Source organism: Chiroxiphia lanceolata, chromosome 11 (genome assembly GCF_009829145.1).
Source record: "Chiroxiphia lanceolata isolate bChiLan1 chromosome 11, bChiLan1.pri, whole genome shotgun sequence".
Taxonomy (NCBI): domain Eukaryota; kingdom Metazoa; phylum Chordata; class Aves; order Passeriformes; family Pipridae; genus Chiroxiphia; species Chiroxiphia lanceolata.
In genome coordinates this window covers 18,544,382-18,566,451 of record NC_045647.1, presented here as the reverse complement: position 1 = coordinate 18,566,451, position 22,070 = coordinate 18,544,382, and the positions used below count along the sequence as shown (strand labels likewise).

Sequence of the window (22,070 nt, the reverse complement as noted above, 5' to 3'; positions counted from 1 at the left end):
TATTGTTTCAGATTGTCTATAAGCATAAATTCAGGCATGGAAAAGTACACAGGAGGGAACTGAATTTTGAACCTGGAAAATACAGATATTTATAGCAGGGCAACCAGACTACTCAAATTTATCAGGGCAACATTTCTGTCATCATGGACCACTCACACCAATACATGCAATTGCTCAGTAGCACAAGAAAAAAAAGTGGATAATTTGCAATATGAATAAATACCTTCTAGACATTAAATATCTTGAGATTTTGTTGTTTGTTCCAATGAGTCACAACCAGTCACTTGCTGATCCAACAAAGCTGCCACAACTTTCATGGACAGTCCCAGGCAGCTAAAACGTGTTATCAACTTTTAACAAGAGAATGAACTTTTGCAAAACATCTCAAAACTAAAACAAACCTGAGTCTGTTCCCCTCATTCCACCTCCCAAATTCAAATGAAGTTGGAAAAAATTTCTTCTTAAAGATATCCTGGCAACCTCATGCAACTGAATCTTTTAAGGGAGATATAAAGAAGATTTAACGAAGACTGAAGGAGTCCCCTAAATGAAATTCAAGACTTTTAAGCAACAATGCAAATTAAATGGCTCAAAATAAAGGTAAGAGAGGGAGGAAGATCTCCCCTAAATCATGATGAAATAGCGACCTGATTTAACAAGAAATCCAGGGGATTGCGAACTGGGTCCCAGAATCAGGGCATTCATTTCAAAGACCTCATTTAAAACACAGTTTGCATGAACAGGGCTAGGTGGAAAAGATGACAGGTTTGCAGAAGCACTGGGTTGATTCTCCAGGGAAGGATGCCAGGAGTCATCCTCCCACATCGGTGGTGGCGAGGGACTCCCAGGAGCAGGGCTGGCATCGCCCCACAGGGATGTCTCAGGTCCACAGGGCAAGGTGAAGTGTCCCTTGGAGCAGCTGCTGAGCGTGGGAAGATTTATAGGAGAGAGCAGAACAGGACAGACACCAGAGTTTTCCCATCCAGGAGATGGCTTTGATTGCCACAGCACAGCAAGTCCCACTGGATTTTTCTCCGTGGTTTTCAGCTGCCGGCTGCGGCGACATCCATGTCAGCCCTTGCAGAAAGCACTGCCAGCACCTCGTGGCAAAACAGGCCACAGTGATATAGCCCTGTTAAACAGCATTAACATCAGGAATTAAAAATAACATGTAGGTTTGGGGGGAAAAAAAAAACCCAACCTTGCTGATTTTACCTGAAGAGTCTACCATCTGCTGCTAATGCTGAAACAGTTATCTTTACAAGAGTTATTTTTACATGTTTTCAGACTCTCCAGATCTCTCACCATGCACACTCTTCAGGACTGAAGGCAAAAAAAAAAAAAATAAAATAAAAAAAATCTCTGTTTCTTCAAAGATATCGATTGAACATTCAGCACAAACATGAACGCAGGCTCATTCTCAGCTTCCATACAGTATTTTAGAGCAGAGGTGTACACACATGTTAAAGAACTGGGTGCTTTTTTTGTCCTCTACTAAGAGGTCACTTCAAAACAGTGAATAAGACAATTTGAGCTTAATGGCTTCTTCCATCTGATACTTCCTATTTAAGCAAATTAATTCAGTTATGCTAAAGCATTAAAACAGAACCAACCAGGAACAACTCATAGAAGAAAACAGAACTGACCTTTGGCACTTACTCAGCTAAAACTGTTTTCATTTCTCTGGTAATACAACATACTGTGCACATCCCTTGTGTGACCCAGTGAGCACAGGGGGCTTGGATGACAGTTCACTTCTGAGGTTTCAGGTTATGGTTTTACTTTGTGGGTTGGAGCAGATTAGCTTTCATGTTTATAAGCAAGTAAAGCAGCAGAAGGTGTAATACAATCACTGAGACTTCCTTGGGAACAAAACCAATGATGTATTTATACCATTTTCCTTAGCTATCTTGTAACTTTTTAAAATTTATTTGCAGAGTCTTTCAGCACCTGTAGCTTTGAAGCATCAGACAAGGCCAGCACAAAAAATAAGCACATTTAACTTCCTCGGGTCAGCTAAAGCTGTCATGTAACAGCCTCATGTAGGACCACATTGCTCCTGTTTCATGCACCTTTAACACTGGTAATCACCAACAATTTACTGGAGTGGTTCTTTCAGCAGATTATGTCTGAGGTCTGGAAAGGAATTGTTCTGAACACTTAACTAGTTACTGAGCTGAGAGGCAGGGTGAGCTCTGTCAGACTGTCCCTGCACTGCTCAAGCCACCCAAACTCACTGACTTGAGAAAACAATAGAACAAAGGAGCAGCCCCAGGTCCAGAGGCTCCCCAGCACCACGTGAGAGGTGCACAGAGCCAGCTGTGCCTCAGTGCTTGGACAGTTTTCCAAATTTACACTATACTTCTGTAGAAAACAAGGGTGGCTTTAAAGGGCTTTGAGGGTTTTCTGTAAGTAAAAACTGAACAATTTGCATAGTGAAAATCACGTGCTCTGATCTCTTCACCACTGTCCTGACCTCTGGATCGATTATCACCAACGGGAGGGATTTTCACCAAGGTTTCCACGGGCTAAAAGTCACCTGTGACACTACAGTTCAAGAACAGGCATATATTTTGGCTGCAGAGGTTAAGCTGGATGACCTCTGCTATCCATGTAAAACCATGCAGCAGTCATGACCCTACTGGCAAAGTAGAATGATGATGTAATGCAACAATGCCTGTTACTTTAGGGCTTTTTTAATGAGGGTAAAAACTATTCAGGGTGTGATTAAAAAGTAAACAAAAGCAAACTAGAAAAAAAAAAAAAACAACAACACCAGTGGCTCAGAAAAGACTCATCCTTCCTTTAAAACTGAGGCCCTGTGCCAAGGAAAGGGGGGGACAACCTCGTCCAAACAACAAAGAGTGCCCTGATTTGCCACCCCAGCTTCCAAACCGAGGTTAATACTTGAAACTGCTGCAAAAATGGTGAAAAAAGTACAAGTGGGTTTGGTGTCTTGTTTAAGCAAAGAATTAACTGGGGTGCTTGGACTACTGCTCATGCTAAGATTATAACTCCAGAGTTGCTCTGCAATTCCAGAGCATTCCCATACATTTGTCTTCCTGCATTAATGCTGACATGAGCCTGAGCAAACAGCATTTAGCCTAGAGAATCCAAGGAGCTGGGCCTCATTTAGGGAGTCAAAGGGAAATTCTGCTGCAGTTAATAAGACACTTACTGAATGCTTTAGGATAATTCTCCTCTCTTATTCCGTACCTTATTCAAGGGCAAGCTCTCCTTTTGTAGCCCTTCAGCAAAGAAGTGGGCTATTCCCTATTTTCCCTCATCTCCAATGCTAATGAGAAGAAAAGAAACATGACAGCTTTTGAACTACTCCATAAATTTAGTTGATATTCCTTCCCAATACTCATTTTTTCAGCTTTTTTGTACCTTAGAGGACTGTACCTAAGCTGTGCCCATACTGAAAGAGGCGGCTGTGGGAAGCGGTGGGGAGGAGAGATTGACACCAAATGCAAAATGAATAATCAGAGGAGTAGCACAGCCTGTGGAAACTCAGGTTTTCGAGTCTTAACAGAACTGACTCAGCTCCCAGTCCACACAGGAAAAGAGTCCCTGAAGAATTTCATTTGAAAGCAAAGAGGAAACAAGGGCTAGTAAATGTTATTGTGACAGAAATAGCAGCTACATACACCCAGCTATTTCTATGACATTACCAAAATCCTCTGCATTCAATATAATCCGTGGCTGCATTGCCAGGTTTGGGACTGGCAATAAGGATGGGACATGCATTGCTCCAAGGCAAGGACAAGGAATGGGACTTATAATGAGTATTCAGAAAGGATTTTTTTCTTCTTTAAAAGATAAAGTTGAAGTTACTATACCATGCTGCAAGCTGTGCCAGAATATTTCTACTATTATCTGTGAAAATAGATTCTTTATATCAGAGGCAATCATCAATTTTTCAGGATGTGTGGGAAGGTTTGCTTTTTCCTTACATCTTTCAGGATCTGCAAGCATAGTTTTTAGAACATCTAGATAGATGTGGAAAAAACTTACTGGAGACAGAGTAGAAATAATTTCTAGAGATAGTTAGAATGCAAGTCAAGAATATACAAATGCATCACATTAAAGAAAATCAGTATTGAGGGAATGCAGATATGTTTGTCTTGGAAGCACATTGAGTTTACTGCCAAAAATACATATTTGGCTTTATTTGCCACTCATCTTTATAAATAGGCATGTCAAACACCACCAACCCTTGACTTCTTGGAAAACAAAAGGAAACAGTAAATTTGAACAGTCTAGATTTAAAGGATTAAGTAGCAATTGCAAAAGGGACAGGAGGCAGGAATTCATTATTGCACCTAACACTGTTCTTATCCCAAGTCTGTAGATTAAAGTTATCATGAAAAGTGACCATTCAGTCATGTTAATTCTACTTTGCAGGACTACTGAAGTTAGACTTGCATTTTGAAGCCACTGCCTCATTTTCTCCAAAATGTTTTTTCTCTTTCAAAAGATGACATAACCCCCTTTCACGAAAACACAGAAATACACTGCTAATGAAAAAAAAAAGAAATTCAAAATTTCATTATTGTGAATCATCTCTCCAATCCACAGATGATCCTTACAGAGATTTCAGCAGCAAAATGTTCCAGTTTCCACAGCTCAGCTGGAGGTAGCACTACTGCTAGCAGTGGCACTTGGCAAAACATCTGGGAATGCCCAACAGAGATGCAGGTAACTGTTTTATCTTTAAATTCTAAGGTGGCATTGTAAAGGGAGCACTTTTTTGCACTCCTCTAAGCATCACCTGAGACAACAAATGAAGAGCTGTGCTCTTGTGTCTCCTGGCAGGGCCAGTCACAACAAGACAAAACCACTGCACGGCAACTGTTTGTTTTCATTGGGCACCGACAAACTAAGGAGAAAAAAAACTTCCCTCTCTCTGATACACTGCAAAGACAAAGCTTAATTTCATCAAGGGCACACTGGCTACATCGACTGGATTATTCATTTGGTATAATGGACTTTGCTTTCTTCCTGCAGCTTTCTCCAAACGAGAACAAAATGAAGATAAATCAGCTCTCACTCAAGGCTGACAGGCTCCATATATTTATGGATTTCTAAGGATTTCTAAGCCCTGCAATACAATGGAAGTGAGGTATTCACCGAGGATTCTTTTCCTCTGCAGCCTGTTGCCCTCACACAGGTTCTCCCCAGCACCTTGGGAAGGAAAGGCCGCAGCCCAGCTCAGCAGCTTTGCTCCTCCTTTCAGGTCCTTCCTTGCTGTCACCGACAGAACCTCCAGCTTTGCCTTTCCCAGCACAGAACCCACTGTGATGCACGTGTGTGAAAGCTCACATGACAGAGCAGCCCCTCTTTGATCCTCCAAGCAAAGGCCTGATTGCCTTTTTCCGAGGGGGCACCACCCACGTAACCCCACTTTGGAGTTTGGAGAGCTGACGTCACGAGCGGCATTTATGGAATCTAAAGATCACTTCCCCCACCATCATATCCACCATTGCCATCATGCTGAAGGTCTGGCCTCATATTGTTCACACAATGAACGAGCTGGTTACGCCAACAAACCCAAACCACTGTTTCTAAGAATGAGGTTTCTGATTCATCAGCTGCCCCATATCGTGGCAACGCTTTCCATCACTTATTAATTTTGAAAAAAAAGGTTTGACTTACTGTATTGCATCACTGCATTTAGATCAAGGAGAAACCTCTGGCACAGGACATTATGGAGAATGTTAACCTGTGATAATCTCTTTGCAAAGAGGGAAAGAATTACGGAAAGTTGCTGGGCCAGACTTTCCTTTGACTTACAACACATTGTAGTTGTGACTGAGTTAACTACAGTGAACAAACACTAGTCCTGTGCAAAATAGGTGCAAAGTCTCACAGCCATTTGTTATTCTGTTCATCCAAACCCGAGGTACAACTGCAGGAGGTATGTCTGTGGGCAGCACACACTGCCTGCGTGCATTTAATGTACTGTCTTAAAGGGAAAAGGGAATTCAGTTTGCATAAAAATAGCCTCCTCTCTAAGTGTTGCACCTGCTGAGGTAAGATAATCATGGAGGGAAAGACGATGTCCTGGATAATCACATAAATAAATCAGCACTAGCCTCAGAAAATCTCTGATGCTGCCTGAATACAACAGGCAGAAGATGTTCACTCACTTTCTACCTTTCCTGGTCTTACTTTTAAGCAATGCCCATTACACAGAGAGAACCCTTTTGCAAGCCATTTAGGATTCTCAAAGGAGCAGGTATCTAAACTATTTTTTTTTAAAAGCTTTATGGGGAAAATGCATCATGCAATATCCCTCCATTTTTCCACGAGAAAAAGAACAGAGCCAAAGTAAATCAGCAAGTGGCACAACATGCCAAAACCCAGAAACAAAATGAGCAATGAAATTGTACTTATCACTTAGAAAAATCTAAGCCATTCATTTGAGATGCTTATGTTTGGGTAACCTTTGGAAGAATGTTTGCTGTTCTATTGTACAAACAATGGAAATATTAGATAAGGAAAATAAGTGCAGTTGCCAAGAAAGCCCTATGCACTCCTTTCAGATAGTTAAACATGTAGATATGATTTTATGGATATATGACATACTGCCTACAGCAGGAGTGTCAAATGTACAGAGCCATTCCTTCTAATCCCAGAGCTCGTGTGGGTCCCAGGAGTGCAGTGCAGAAACCCCTGGTGAGCATCTGCATGGCACTGTGCTGATGGATGAGTTGGGACAGAGGAGCCAACTTCAGCCTTGCTAGGCCAAGGATTACAGCTTTACCAGGCCTGTGGGATGGGACTTTGAGGTAGCTCTGTAAGCCAAAGCAAACCTCCTTGCCTCACATGAGCTATTAACACACAACCATCTCACCCAGATCTTTTCCATCTTGAAAGACCTACTGTGACAATGGTGTTCAGTGGGACTTGGGTCAGACCTAGTGTTTCCCCATGGAATAGAGCTGCAAAGAGCAAGCAATAAGTGCTCCAGTGCTTTTCCCTGTGGAGAGAGCAGAGGCAGGAGGAGCCCTCGGGTGTCAGTGGGGAGGGTGGAGAAAGGAAGGCCCCCGTGCACGCTCTGTGCCTGCCCCCTCCCTGTGTTTCCCACTCATCCCCAGGAGTCAGGCACCCCTCCAGCTTCCCCAGGCATGCCCTCAGAGATAAAGGTATAGAATCATACAGTCATGGAATGATTTGGGTGAGAATGCACCTTTAAAGGTTGTCTATTCCAACATCCCCTGCAGTGAGCAGGGACATCTCTAACTGGGTTGCTCAGAGCCCCATCCTACCTGGCCTGGAATGTTTCCAGGGATGGGGAATCCACCACCCCTCTGGGCAACCTGATTGAGTGTTTCACCACACTCATTATAAGAAACTTCCTCCTTATATTTAATCTAAATCAACCCCCCTTCAGTTTAAATCCATGACCCCTTGTCCTATCGCTCAACTAAAAAGTTTTGTCCCAGACTTTCTTATAGGCCCTCTTCAAATACCCTCTTCAGGTTACACAGCAGGGTCTCCCTGGAGCCTTCTCTTCTCCAGGCACTACAAACCCAGTTGGGATTCCTGTCAGTAATTTCAAAATGAAGGAGCAACCAGGACCCAATTCCCTCTTAGCCAGCCAGCCTGGTCACTTTGCTGGGCACAGATCCCTGAGAGCACGTTGGGGCACTCAGGGGGCAACCAGTGTTCACTGATGACCTACAGAAAAATGCCAAGTCATTACAAGTTCCCACCAGCTCGACCACGCTTGGTGCTGCGTGAACAACTAGGTGAAATATGAGTTTAAAGTTTGTCTGCGGGTTTTTTCCCATGCAAGGCAGGAAAAAACCCTCTGAGACCTTGGCTCTGACAACGCTGAAGGCTTTTTTTTCGTGGGGAAGGCTGTTTTCATTGTTCAAACCAAACCTTCCGTGTGGAGAGAACATGTACAAATAAGGGCTAGACGTGTACTTGGAGCTTGGCTTCTGGCCTGGGTGTGTTGGTGAATTGGCCTGAACTCCAAGAGATGTTTTGACACCACAAATAAGGAATTAGGCAGTGTGGTGATCCGGAGAGAGGATGAGCAGGTCTGCTTTTACAGCGCTTTCAAGATGCTGCTTTGAAGATTTCCAGAGTGCTGCAGCTTAACATCACAAAGAAAATCTTAAAAGCTACTTTCAGAGAGCTGGCAATTTTACTTTCTAAAAAAATTACATGATCAGTCAAACAATATTCACCCTAACCTTAAATTTAAAATAACTTAAGAAAATCTTGAACTTACAGATAGTGTTTGGTGGTTTATGCATGATTAAGTGTATTCTTTTAACAACAACAAAAATGATGCTATTGCCAGTTTCTTTACTTTCATAAAGTAAAGCTCAGTGTGGTTTTATAAATTTCAGTCTCTGGCAATCCATTATTTTATATTTCTATTTTAAACTTATATTTGTCTGACTCAAGTACCTTTCATTCCTTTCCCAATTTCTTTCTAAGTTCCTTACACATCTGTTGCTGCACCTAAGTGCAATTCAGTATGGACCAGCAGGAGTAGCTTCCAAACAGAGTAATTTATTGAAGGTGCATTTTTATAGAAGCAAGTGTAAAGAACCAAAACTAACGAGTACCAAAAAGTAACTAGTTAATTTTGTTGTATTCAGTCTTTCTTCGTCTTTTACCTAATAGTTATAATTGTGAAAGGCTTTTTAGATCGCAATAATTAAAAATAAATACAGAGTTGGCCTCGTAGATACTCAGTCCATATCTCCCACAGAACAAACATGCTTTTGAAAAGAGAAAGCAACTTCTCTGGCATCTATTTTAACTAAGGGCAGTTCTAAGGATTGAAAAGTCAACTTCTGCACTAGAAATATTATCACTTAACTACTAATTGTCTTTTCAGAAAGCCTTTTTACAGTATCCTAAGAGACCTATAGCTAAAAACCTTTTTATTTTCTATTTTCCCTATTAAAAGTAGGTTCCACACTGGAAATTAATGCATTCAAGTATTTTAAGCAAGAAATCATGGAAGTTAATTCACTATAATAGTACTATAAGAAATAAACATCTTTATAACATGAAGGGAATATAGATGAAAAACTTACTGTAAATTGGTCTGTACTATATAAAATTGTGGGTAAATATAGTTAAGCATTGGAGAGAGTGGATTCCAGCCTCATTTGGGATTCATCCAACTAACTCCTCACACTTTACCAGCTGTCCTTTGTAAGGTATCACTGATGCTCCAGTGGGCCTCAAAGACTCCTATTGCATGGAAAATTATACAACTGCCATCACAGCTCTGCCCAAGGGGGAATTCAACATTATTTTACAGAGGCAGAGCTAGATTCTGCTTATTTGTTGTACTCCTGGAATAATGAAAGTGAAACTAATCTGAATATAAATATTTTTATAAAGAAAATTCAAGTCGACACATATTTGTATGTTTTCATATAAATTACCTCCATAGATTGTGAGGAGGTTCTTTCTATGAGCACTTAAATGGGAGCTTTTCATTATAATATAATCACTTTAATGCAGGAAATCCCTTAGGCATAACTGAGAGCTGGGATACACACTGCATCTATAGCTGGAGAAGCAATCAAAGAAAATTTAAAGAAGAGTCTGAAGACTTGTAATCCATAATAATATTATTAATTCATTCAGCATGCAAATATTATTCTACTCAATATTGAGCAGACTTCTACAGCTCCACACTAAATTAACACAGGACTTCAGAAAGCACTGGTAAGTGTAGCTTCACAACAGTGTAAATAACATTTGAGTTACACGTATGTCTTACCTTGAGAAGTTCAGAGCCTTTAAAACAGGAGTTTCTAAAGGCACTTTGAGTGTAAGTGATTGATTTTACCAATCCATAGGTGCTACATCAAATATTAACATGAGAAATGAATTGCTGAGTAAACCATGAGTTTATTACTACTTATTTTCTAAATACTGAGTAAACCAGAAAATTCAGATTAGGCCACATTTTACCAAATTATAACGTGCCTGCTGCCAGGAGATATTTTTCCCCTGTTCCAATAACTGCTTCAGCCATATCCCACAAAATTACAAGGACTTTAGAAGACAAATTCTGAAAGAATTTACAAGCCTGGGAAGAACTAAGTTCTAGGGTCCTTTTTGCTGTTTCATTGCTATTCACTCAGGACTCTTGCTCAGCAAAAGTTCACTTGGTTCCTTGAAAGAAGTGTCCTACAGTAATGCTTATTCCATTACTCCCCATAAAACTCTGTAAGAGGTGCAACACACCAAAGTATGAAAAACAAAGGAAGTTCAGTTAACTGTACTCCACCAAAAAAGATGTTGGTTGGAAAAGTGATGTTCAGGCATAGCAGCAAATTGTGGAGGTTTGCTGCAAATACCAAAAGATCAAACCATGTATGTCAATAATTTATTTGCAAATCATTTCTGCTTTATATTAAATGTCCATTTCCATATAAGAAATGGTTATGTTTCTTTTCTCTAAGACTAGTTACATCTTCAAGAATATTCTCTTCACTGTATTTTAACTTTGTTCACAGAGCTTGGAAACAAGAAAAATAATGGGCAGGGACTTAGAACTAAACATATGCTTATATTTGTCATAAGCCTTCAAAGTTTTTCTGCTATGGATACTTTCTCTCAAGTGAAAATTTCCAAGTTTGACAAAACATATTTCAGGCAGATTCTCTCCTATAACAATTCTTCCAAGCCAAACAAGTAAAAAGTAAGATGTAAACTTAGCGTGGGAATCCCTATTATGTGATCTAATTTAAAATTAAAACCCAGAGTAGAGTCTTCACGACTCTAAGGCTATGCTGATTGCCACTTGAAGCTGGAAACGTTTTTCCCTAATGCACAAGTGATGAAGTGCACGTAATGCTTGGAGGAAAGTTACCTTATCTGCAGTATCAGATATAGATTACTGCTGGAGTCAGCGCGCCACACCGCTTGGATCCGTATGCTCTGTTCCAGTATGAGGAATTAAGTTTCCCTGATGTCATAACTTGAACAGATAATGCAATTAAAGGCTCCTTTGAAGTTCACATTGACCAGGTAACCAATAGAATGAGTTGGCAAAACTTTAGTCGAGTCACCACAGTGAACTCGGCTCACCCAGGTTGAGACTTCGGCTCTGATGTTCTGCAAACGTTGAGGGACACTGACAATGCTCAGTCCCTGTGAGATATTTATAAACCATATTTTGAGAAAATATATGAGATATTTTCTCTGTCCTGTAAATACAGAGATCCTGCACTTCTGTCTGGCACTCCCCAGATGTGTCAGGAATATGTCAGAATTGCTGCACGTTCTCTGAGGAGTTGGTTCCCTTGTGCACAACAGCTCTGAAAGACTGAGGGACACCTGCAAATTCCAGACAAGTGGCAGGGTCTCCTTTTCCTACCTCAGTGCTCCTCCTGGGAGCAATCTCCCTGCAAGAAAAGGGGGCCTGTCTGGTGGATCAGATATTTGGGCAAGACTAGAAAAAGGGAGAGATCTTTTACACAATGTTCCATTTGCCACTAGTTCCTCCGGAATACGAGATTGCATGGGACTGCTGAAGTGCTACTGAAGCTGGATGCTCATTTTCATACAGAATCAGCTTGACAATCCTTTGCTGAAAAGGTGCAGTTCACAGCTTTGTAGGTTAAACAATGGTGAGGCTGTGTATGATCAAGTGTGAAGAATTTTCTTGCAGATGAGACACTGATAGCTGCTCCTTTGGGACCCTTCAACTGGTGTAATTTATAGTATCACACTACAATTGACATGTTTATGATTGTGCCAATAATTCAAGACTTCTTGAGGCATTTAAACAGGAGAGGTAACTAAATGATTAATTTTAGAAAGAAGAGAATGGAACAAAGCCAAGACTTCTATCTTCTTGAAAAAGAAAAGAGCCTAAAATGAACATCTTGGCTACTTTACAAGACTAGAGAAATATTATAGACTGAAAGACTGTTTAATTTCCAAAAGTGTTACTATTCCTTGGAGATACAGTGATGAAAATGGAATTCTGAGAACGAAGTAGAATTTTACTTGCACTAAAACAGAAAGATTCATGATCAGGAAAGTTGCTTGAGGAGGGGACACATCCCATTACTGTCAACGCCTTAGGGGGACATATTTGGCATGAGCATTGAAAAAAACCAGACTAATAAATGGTGATCAGGTAGACAACTTCAAAAACACTTAGAAGAACAGATACTGAAAAGTTATGATTGGTATTATTAAACATGAGAAAGTAAGGAGTTTCATCATACATACAATAGAAGTCCAACTAATAAAAACATTGACACAATCAGACTGATAATTTAAGCAAAACTATCTGTGGTAATAGTGAAGATTTGCTGCCTCTCTAAATATATGTATATAATTCATAATGACCTACAAAGTAACATAAGGTGCATCTCAAAAGGTCATTTCATACTCTCAAGATGCCCAAATACCTAGAAACTCTCTTGAAGCAACTACTTTGCACCTTGTTACCTCCAAGAGCATATATGTGAAAGTCTGCAATGCCATAAAACACGTGCTGATGTTGTGTGTACCTACTGAGGAAGAATTAATGCAAATAGCTCTTAGAACAAACAACACTTCTTTTACTCTCCTGCCAGCTTCAGCTATAGCTAGGCTGTTCTACCTTCTTTCTTTGAAGACTCCTGTTTTATTGTTTTTGGGGAATAATGGCAGCACCATGAGAATTCTGTTCAGGTTTGAATCAAAACCTCTTCCTTTCACTATCTGGGGAGCACTCATGCAAAGTTACCCGATTCAAGTGAAGTGAAAAGTCCTTACCTTCTGTTGGTGATGTCTTCAGATGTCTGCAGAGCCCCTCTGTTTCCCCATATGTCTCTTTAATTTTTACTACTGCTTCTGTCCCTCGGAGTTCCATGAGGGAGCGCAGTTCTTGCAGTGTGCACCCAAACTCTCCCGCATGGTTGGCCTCATTTCTTTGGTTCTTGGAATAAAAATCGCTATTTGTCATGTCACCCATTGTGGCTGGTTGTATTGCTCCACTCGTGGTAGTCGATTACAATCTTAAAACTGTTTTAAAAATTGAAGGAGAGGAATCTTGAATTCCGATTTAAGAAATTAAAAAGAATCCAGCGTGTGTCCGGCGAGCGACGTGGAGGATTTGGAGGATGCCTCTGGCGTGCAAGGTGTCCCTGACTGACTAGTGGTCTGCAGAATGGCTGCTTTCAAGGCTGCAGACCAGCTCCACTCCATTCACCATTTCCCATTATGTTGCACCCAAGCTGTGGAATCTACATGGTCATTTCTTCCTCGGGACCTTTGGGAACAAGCAGAAAGGACTCATTACAGGAGTGTGCGACAGTGCTTTACAAAAGGTGATTTTTCAAATTTATTCTGTCATGGCAGGTGGACTCTCACTTCAGAGAGGCTGTGTGAGATGTCCTGTGAGGTGCTGCAGCACCGACAGCAAGGATAACGCCAGCTCTGCCTTAGATAAAGCTCTCCACAGCTAAAGCACCAATAGCAGTGTCTCTCACTTTAATCAAGTCCCAAGAGCACCCGCTAAATGAGATGACTCATGAATATTAATAAGTAAGCGATTAGCCCGGCATGCAGGATACACCTCCAGTACGTGCTCTGCTTCATACAGCTACATCAGCCTGTCCTCTGACCACAACAAAGCCTCTGATAAAGGCTGAGGGGTGACACAAATGGGTTAAAAACAATTAGTTTTCATAATGGGTTAAAGTAAAACTGGTTTTCAGCTCAAGGAGAGTGAAACCAGTGGAAAAAACTAGAGCCATCATTACAATTGCAGACTACATTTCAAGACACTACATCTTGCAGCCTTGCCTTCTGTGCAAGGGAGCACAGCCCAGCAAAGAGAAAACACTGGGGTGGCTGGGTTTGAGCAGCCACAGCTCCTCCTCAGCCAGGCACCCACTGGGTCCTGTCCCCAGCACACACAGACACACACAGAATGGGGCTGGGTTCTTTCTTTTTTCTTCTTTTTTTTTTTTCCCCCTTTTTATTTTCATTTTTTTTCCCCCATGTGCAGTGTTGAACAAGTCCCATTTGGACCATCTGGGAGACAGCTGATTACTTGCTAAAACCAGCCTTTAAAACCTGTTTCCCCTTCCCATATTCTAATGAAGTTGGTTTAAAATACTGCTGAAACCAGCTATTATATTTGGCATGCAGAGTTTTAAAAGAGATTAAAGGTTTCTTTTTTTGCCTCAAGCGGGTTAGTGAGAGTGCACTGTCTAATCTATAGGTCTCAGAACAGTTTTCATAATAAAAAAGATCTTTCAAAGGGCACACCAGCAGCCTAATGACTGACCAACCTGTCACAGGCAAAGGGCACATATTGAACTTTCTAGGCACAGTAATACACAGTGGAAATGAGTACCCAGATAAAGCACATAAAGAGGATCCCGACGTGTTTGAAGTCCCAGTTTTATATTTGTACAACAATTTTAATCTCCCACCCACATACAGTTGACATAGCACGTAGGCTCAGTATTTCCACTATCTAACTCTGTTGCATAGCTCTGCACATGACAAAAATCAGGCCCCCTGGATGCACCAAGTCCTCTGCCCATGGTGGCACTGTCTGCTGTAGAGCTGCCTAACACACCTTGCTCAATGAGCCAAACTGAACCTCTACCAGCCCTCTCATCTACAGCTTTAAAACTCAACATTTCTTTGATTTTTGTGGAAAGAAAAAAAAAAAAAAAGAAAAAAGAGAAAAAGGGAAGTACCAGCTTCACTATGATATTACAGAACACAAAATAGTTACACCTTTCTTCTACACATCCTATTTATTGATACATATTCTAGTCTTAAGAACTTCTACCACCCTACATTTCACATGTTGCTTTTCACATTCACTAGAAGCTCTGCCCAAAATGTGGCTTACAGTGAAGAACAAAGAGAAACTAGAAGTTGTAATTAAAAAAGGCCTTTATTTGCCAAGCAATAGCCAAAGAGGAGATGATGTGCCCTGTCAACACGCTAAGCTCTCCGTGCTGGGCAATGCTCACAGCCTCAATTCATCCCTAGGTAATTCCCTACGTATGGCACGCAGAAAAGACCTGACTCACACTATTTATCTGTCTGTAAACGGGGTGGATCAGTATTCTGAACAGAAATAACATCAGCCTGCAGCATTATTTCGAAAAAGTTGCAGGACATGGATGTCACAGATGCCCAGCCAAACAGATTCCATCCCAAGGGGCATCGAACAGCCACGACCTCGGCTGGTGATGAGCTCCTCCTTCCTCCCAGCAGCATTTCAGACTCTTCCTGGTGTCAGCTGTGATAAGCTGCTGCTGAGAGTCACAGCAAAATGCAGATTGAGGTTTGATTGGGAGGCATCGATGATGATAACGAACAGCTGAAATAGCAGGCTGCCTTTTACTTCCAGTGGCAAAAAAAAAAAAAAAAAAAAAATCTATTCCAAGGTAAATTCACTTCAAGATTTTGAAAACTGGGCATCTCAAACAGCCATGATGCTAAGAAAAAAAAAAAAAAAGACAAACAGCAAAAAACCCCACACTATTCACCTAGTCCTAGCTAGTCTTGTGAGCTTTTTAAACATTCCCCTAATAAAATAAAATTATTCCTATACTGTTCCATAACACTGCAGACAAAGGATAATTATTAGTATTTTCTGAGGAGACCCATCTACTGATTTAATTCATGATGCAAAGGGTACTGAACACAGAAAAGACTTTTTCTACATGATTTTTCTGTGGGATATGTCCACCCCTCTCAATCAAAGCACCTCTTCAGGCTCACTGTACCATCACTACAAATTAATATATTTGCTCCTATTCTTAGAAATTCTTCGTCATTTGTCAGCCACAGCAAGACAGTGCTGTTGCTTTTTAGCATGAGTCATTTGCCTGCTTAATTTTTAATTTCACCTTCAATTAAATATTAATCAATAAACAACAAATATGAAGTTTACACTTCCTTCGGTGCTTTAAAAACAAATCCCTCAGGGTCTGTGCTGTTCATGATTCACCCAAGGCTTTGCCACCAAGGAAAAAACAGCACCTCACGGGTTTTTTTTGAAAGGCAGATGGTAAAACACAACAAGCACAGAGCGTGACTGACATTATTCACTGATAGTGCATCTCCCTAATCCCGTGGAACAAGATCTGCAGCTTCCATCTGATCCCTGAATCTCCCTTAGGAAAAGCCCAGGCACCCTGCCAGGGTTAGCAGGGCTGACACACGACCACCTCACCCCTCCCACGCTGGGAATATTCCCCTGACGAAAGGAATGAGAACCCAAAAAGCTGTGGCTGCCATATGGCAACATTCCCATCGGAGGGGCTTTGCCTCTCCCAAAACACATCCAGTTATCAGAAGTGGGGGAAACTTCCACAAGTTTCCTCCACGAGAAATCTGCAAGTACTTGCACGAGGGTTGGGGTGGGGTTTTTTTGCTTGGTGTTTTTTGGGGGAGGATGAGGTTAGGGAAGGGATTACATTACAAAACACACTCACAACATGGATATTTTCGAGATGTAGATGTAAGTACAGGTGAACTACCAGGCAATCCTGATGTTAAAAAAGCAGGTGATATCGATACAGTTTTCAATCAAATTGAACAACCAACAGGATCTTGTATCCTAATGGCCTAATAAACAAAGTGAGCTGAATTTCATGCTCTGGGTGCTGCTTTCACTGGCAGTAGCACCAGTCTGCCAGCAGGTCACAAGGGATTTGAATCCCCCTGCTATGGATTAAACTACCTGGGGAATAACACCTCTGGCAGTCAAAGGGAACATGACCCAGCAAACCACAGGTTTCAGCAGCAGAAGGTGCATTGCCCTGGCAGTGGAAAACCTCCAGGGAGCTCAAGGACTTCTCCCTTCCTTATCAGATGTGCCCTGAGTCCCTTCGGGGCCTCCAGGCCAAAATTTCTCAGCCTCTTTTTACCCAAGACCCATTGAATCTCTTTCAATGCAATGACCACTGTCTGTGATGGGCTTCAGTGGGTTTAATTTATAACCAAATGTCTCCCAGAGCACAAGGAGCCACCACCCTCAAATTCTGAGAGCACAGCTTTTTCACACCATCATTGCCTCCTCCACTGGGTACATTTGAGCTCATCATTCCCTAGGAGAACAACTTACAGGGAAAATGGTCCCCCTTGGACAAGTTCAGCAAAAGAGAAGTAAAAACTCCAGTAACTGAGAAACTAATTTCACCCACAAAGTTGGACTGTTCTCCCAGACAAAAGCAGTCACTTGTCTCTTTTTACTTATTCTTACCAATGCTTCTGAATCAAGAAAACTGAGTAAAAATATATCCCAAAGTGCAGTTTGAAAACAACAATGTGCTGTGGCCAAGGGACAAAATAGCAGCCCACCTAGATCCTCCCTGGGTAGCAAAAGACTTCACATACTAGAACAACTGAGAAAAATACTGCCCTTATTTTTCTCATTAAAAAGTCAGAATATAAGTCTTCACCTTGGTCTGGGATTTTGTTAATGACGTCATGGATTTTTGTTGTACAAATGCACTACAAACTCAAACTGCTTCCTGTTTGGTTGGTTTTTTGGGTTTTTTTCCAGAGTGACTGTGTCTGGAGGAACAGGTTTCCATTCCTGTAGAGCCCAAGTCAAATATTTTTCATCTTCTAGCTGCTTAGAGGAAATGCATGCCAATTAAAACAGAAGCAATTTGGATGAGCTAACTGCAGGCCTGCTGGGAAAACTATTCTTTGATTTCCCTAATCAGGAAAAGTCTCATCTCGGAAGCTTGTAAATATTTTCACAGTGTGTTAGAATGTAGATATCGTCACTATGTATTCTGACATCTGATTTCATTTGGACTTCTACTGGCAGAAAAGTTACTGGCTGTGTAATGAACCAGATTTCACCAGATCAGAATCACAAGACTTGCCTTTCACAGTCCTTAAAAGTCTGGACAAATAATGGATTCACAGTCAACCAGAAAAAAAGTAGGATATATTCATAATTTGACTGTTTTCTTTTAACTGTCATCTAAGATCATGGTAACTCTGCTCTCAAAATCTGCTGATGGAGGAATTGCCTGCACTGGAGGATGAAAAGGAAATCACCCACAGTGAGGGCAGAGATCAGTAAATCCCAGGTACTATTCACTCATTGTGCAACTGGGAAGGTATCACACTGAACAGGTTCTCCTTGAATTAAACTGAGGGAATTAGCAGTTCCCAGCCTTCTGTATGGAGCATTACTGTCCCACTTGGGTTTTTACTCGGCTGTAGATAAAATGCCAGCTGGTCCTTGGGACCTATAGAGAACCTCCAAGTAAGGGGGGAAAAAAGCACTGAAGCATCACATTTTAGTGAGTACAAGGTACATAACCAGACTGATCTGCATTCACTGCATTAGAGACACCATTCCTTGATAGAACAGCACTGGAAGTAGATTTAATGGAATTTTCCCTTGAGTCTGAACAAAATCCTCTGAGAGGGATTTTTTCAGCCTGCAGTGCCTCGAACTCTGACGTGAGGTGCTGGTGGCAGCAGGTTGACAACATACTGCAGAGAATGAAAACTGCCAGCAGACCTCTGCAAGGTGAAAACAGCTGAGGAAGAAAACCATAACCTGCTCTATAGAAGTCTCCAGATGTGTGAAATAAATCAACTGTGGCCCAGCTGTAGCAGCTTTTACAATTTCTTGTTCTTTCCATGTCAAAAGACAGAATGGATCAGAATGAGATTGGATTCTCTGTCCAATGGCCAACAAAGTTAATCAAATGCACCCAACAATGCTCAAACTCGCACTCTCTTAAAACAAAAACTGGCTTTGAATCTTAATTACCAGGAATGGACAAGATGCAGAAAGAACTGAAGAAAACTACCATCTGAATAAAAGCAGTTTGGCATCTTTACAAGCATGAAATTTTCATTTAATACCCAGAAGTGTAGAGTGGATAAAGAAAGAGAAACTGAACTTTGTATCTAAGTGTTGTCTGAAAAACATTCCTGACTTCATCCTCACATTTCTTCATAAATTTCAAGTGGCCTGAAGTGCATCCATAAAGAAGCTGTGGCTGCCCCATCCCTGGAAGTGTCCAAGGCCAGGTTGGAGAAGGCTTGGAGCAGCCTGGGCTAGTGGAAGGTGTCCCTGCCCCTGGCAGGGGGCTGGAGTGAGATGGGCTTTAAGGTCCCTTCCAACCCAAACCAGTCTGTGATTTTCTGATAATTCATTCATGATGAGCACACACAAATGAGACATTTGATGCTTCATTCAGTTGTAGTTCTTAGACAGAAATATATTTCCCCTGATAATAGGATGACATTAAGACAATTAAATAAAGGTATTATTTTAAAAAGATTACAGAATGAACACGTTAAAAAAAAAACCACAGGTAACTACCTATTATAATCCCTTAATAATTATTTCAGTCCTTTCAGTATGAACCCATGCCTCTAGTCAGCTTGGACTTCTTGTACCTGTTTTGCTATCAGGTAGGATAAATAAAAAAGGATTCCATGCCTAATGTAAGATACCATTAAATATTTGAAGGCAAAAAGGGTAATGTCACAAAATAAACGTTCATTAAAGGGGCACAAAATATCCTTAATTTCAGTTATACAATAAACCTATTTACTTAGGATTCCTATCTAACAAAATCTAATTCTTGCACAAAAATTTGATGACATTTTTTTCCTCGCTGTACTGGTAAACTGAGGGCAACTTAAAATAAGAGTTGTGAAACAAAACCACCCCCAGTGCCTGCTGCAGTGAACAGTAATGCAGTCTATAATTTGATACCAAATCTGCTTTCCACTGTTCCTCATGTAAATGGCTACAGCAAAGCCAAATGAACTACTGACAGGAACAAAAATACTATTAAAGGAATCAATTCAGTCGCATTAAATCAATGAAATGACTCTATCAGTGACTTCTGGGGCACTGGATCAGGTCCTGCAGATAAAAACCTTCCACTCCTGGTGCCAGGTCCTCGCTCTGGGAATGCTGTCAGCAGACACACTGTGATGAGGAACCAAACCACCCTCGGGATCAGCGGTTCCTGAGCACTTTTCCCAGTTCTGGAATGCTCCAGGCTCAGCCACGGAGCACCTCAACCCCTGCTGACTGCAGGAACCTGCTCCCAGAGCCCCACACAACATTCCAGATGCTCACAGAGACATGACCTGCTCTGCAAAGAGATTTTTCCAGTAAAGTCTGTACCAGTCACCAGTTTTAAGAGCTCTCTCTCGTGTCTTGACATGAATTTTTTTTGGTTTGCTTTCAATGATAAAATGAAAGGTTATTTTTCATGAGCTATTTATTCTCCCAAGGCTCCAATTCCACACTGTAAAGTAGGTTTGGGGTTTCTTTTATTCACTGCCTTCCTACACACCACATAGTCCTACTCTTGGGGTTGTATTTTTGGCACTGAACAAAGACCCGTTCTGCACCCCATAAGCTTTAGAAAATTCATGTTTTCATGTATAACTGCACTGATTTTATACAGAGACTAACACAGCACAGTTATTCCAAGGAACACCAACTGTTACCAATTTATCAAAAACACGGCTGAGAAAAAAGCTAAGGATATTCAGACTTCAGACACTCAGATATCATTAAATAAAATAGATGTGGGGAAAAAAAATCTATATTGAATGCTTTAAAAGCAAATAGAGGATCAGCTAAGGAACAAATCCCAGCACAAACCCAGGATCCAGCACAAATTACTATTCATATACAGAGCTGGGGGACATGGAGGGAAACCTCTTTTTTAGCAGAAAACACAGGAAAGATGCACTGCAGTGATACCACACAAATGTAGTGATCAGGTACAAGCTCATCACCATCATCTCCAGGACAAAATTGTCAAAATTTCTTCCATTCAACTGAGATGCCATTTTTGTCCCCAAAAAAATTATAGTTATATTATTATATATATGTGTGTATATAACTACAGTTACATTGTTATATATATTACAATAAAATATTATGTATTATTATGTTATAGTCTATTACAGTATTAAGCTGGGGAGAAGGATGAAAAACCTTATACAAAAAAGAGCCCCCAAACTCACAAAACTCCAACTCAGATGTTTTCTTTATTTTTTCTTCCTTAAAAAGCAAATTATTGAAACACAAGCACTAAAAAGATGAAGGCTTTTTTCATTTGCCCTTTGTTTGTGCATTTTTAATACCAGATCTCTTAAATCTAGAATTTGAATTACCACATGACCTTTACCATCAGCAGATATCATCAGCTTGAAGCACACAATTCCAAGGGAGTTTGAGAAGCCTGTGCTTTCACAGTCTCTGTGCCTAGGACCTGATTATATCTCATTTCAATCAGCAAATTCTCCAGAACATCTTGAAAGAAATAGGTTGTCCAGCTCCTTCCAACAAATAGAATCTTAGGCTTGACAGAGTCTAATTAAATGCAGCTGATGCCTAAAATTTTGGGACTTTTTTCAGTCTCTGTTGAGAATGGACACTCAATTTCGTTCCTAATTGTTACTTTTTTTAGTCCACTACTGATCATTTCACTATAAAAATATTACATGGCCTCTCTAATTTTCATACCTTAAGACTACCCAAATATTTAATAGTACCATTAGCACACGTATGCCTTGAGCTCATTGGACCTTCCTTTCTCAGATTTTTGAAAAATATTTTACAGACACTTTTAATCCTAAAAACTGAGACTAATTAAGATAATCTTATCTCTGCCTGGACAACCTATCAGACTTTTCATCAATAAACTACAACTTTATTTTGTGATTCCTCCCCTCCTGACTCTGCCTTGGGGGTTGCATCAATCCACTGCAGGTTTGGGAGTTCTTAAATGGTAACAGAAATATTTCCAGCACTGGATAGAACGTTGTCATACCAGTAGTTGCAAAGACTTAAAGAGGCCAGCACTTTATTACTTTTTAAGCTGGAGATAAATGGAAGCCTTTTCCTGCCTTATTAGGAGCATGAAGAGCAAATCTGTACTTCAGTGGAGATCTGCACTCCAGTGGAAAAGCTCTCATTGATGTGAACTATAATTTTGATGTTTTACTTTTGTTAAAAAGCTGACAGGTGTCATGTTTTCTGTAAGTACAGATCTATGAGACAAGAGAGAGAATAAAGATTCAAGAAAATCCAT

At 40.7% G+C, this 22,070-nt stretch overlaps 1 protein-coding gene across 21 annotated transcripts in view; it reads right to left on the bottom strand.

Moving 5' to 3' along the window:
* Positions 1–22,070, bottom strand: part of ATP2B2 (ATPase plasma membrane Ca2+ transporting 2) — a 410,328-nt gene that overhangs the window by 162,845 nt on the left and 225,413 nt on the right. For all 21 annotated transcript variants that reach the window (XM_032698697.1, XM_032698692.1, XM_032698702.1 and 18 more), the window contains one exon: positions 12,766–13,261. In XM_032698697.1, coding sequence (XP_032554588.1) covers positions 12,766–12,964 — 199 coding nt within the window. In that variant the 5' untranslated portion in view covers positions 12,965–13,261. The remainder of the gene's footprint in view (positions 1–12,765; positions 13,262–22,070) is intronic.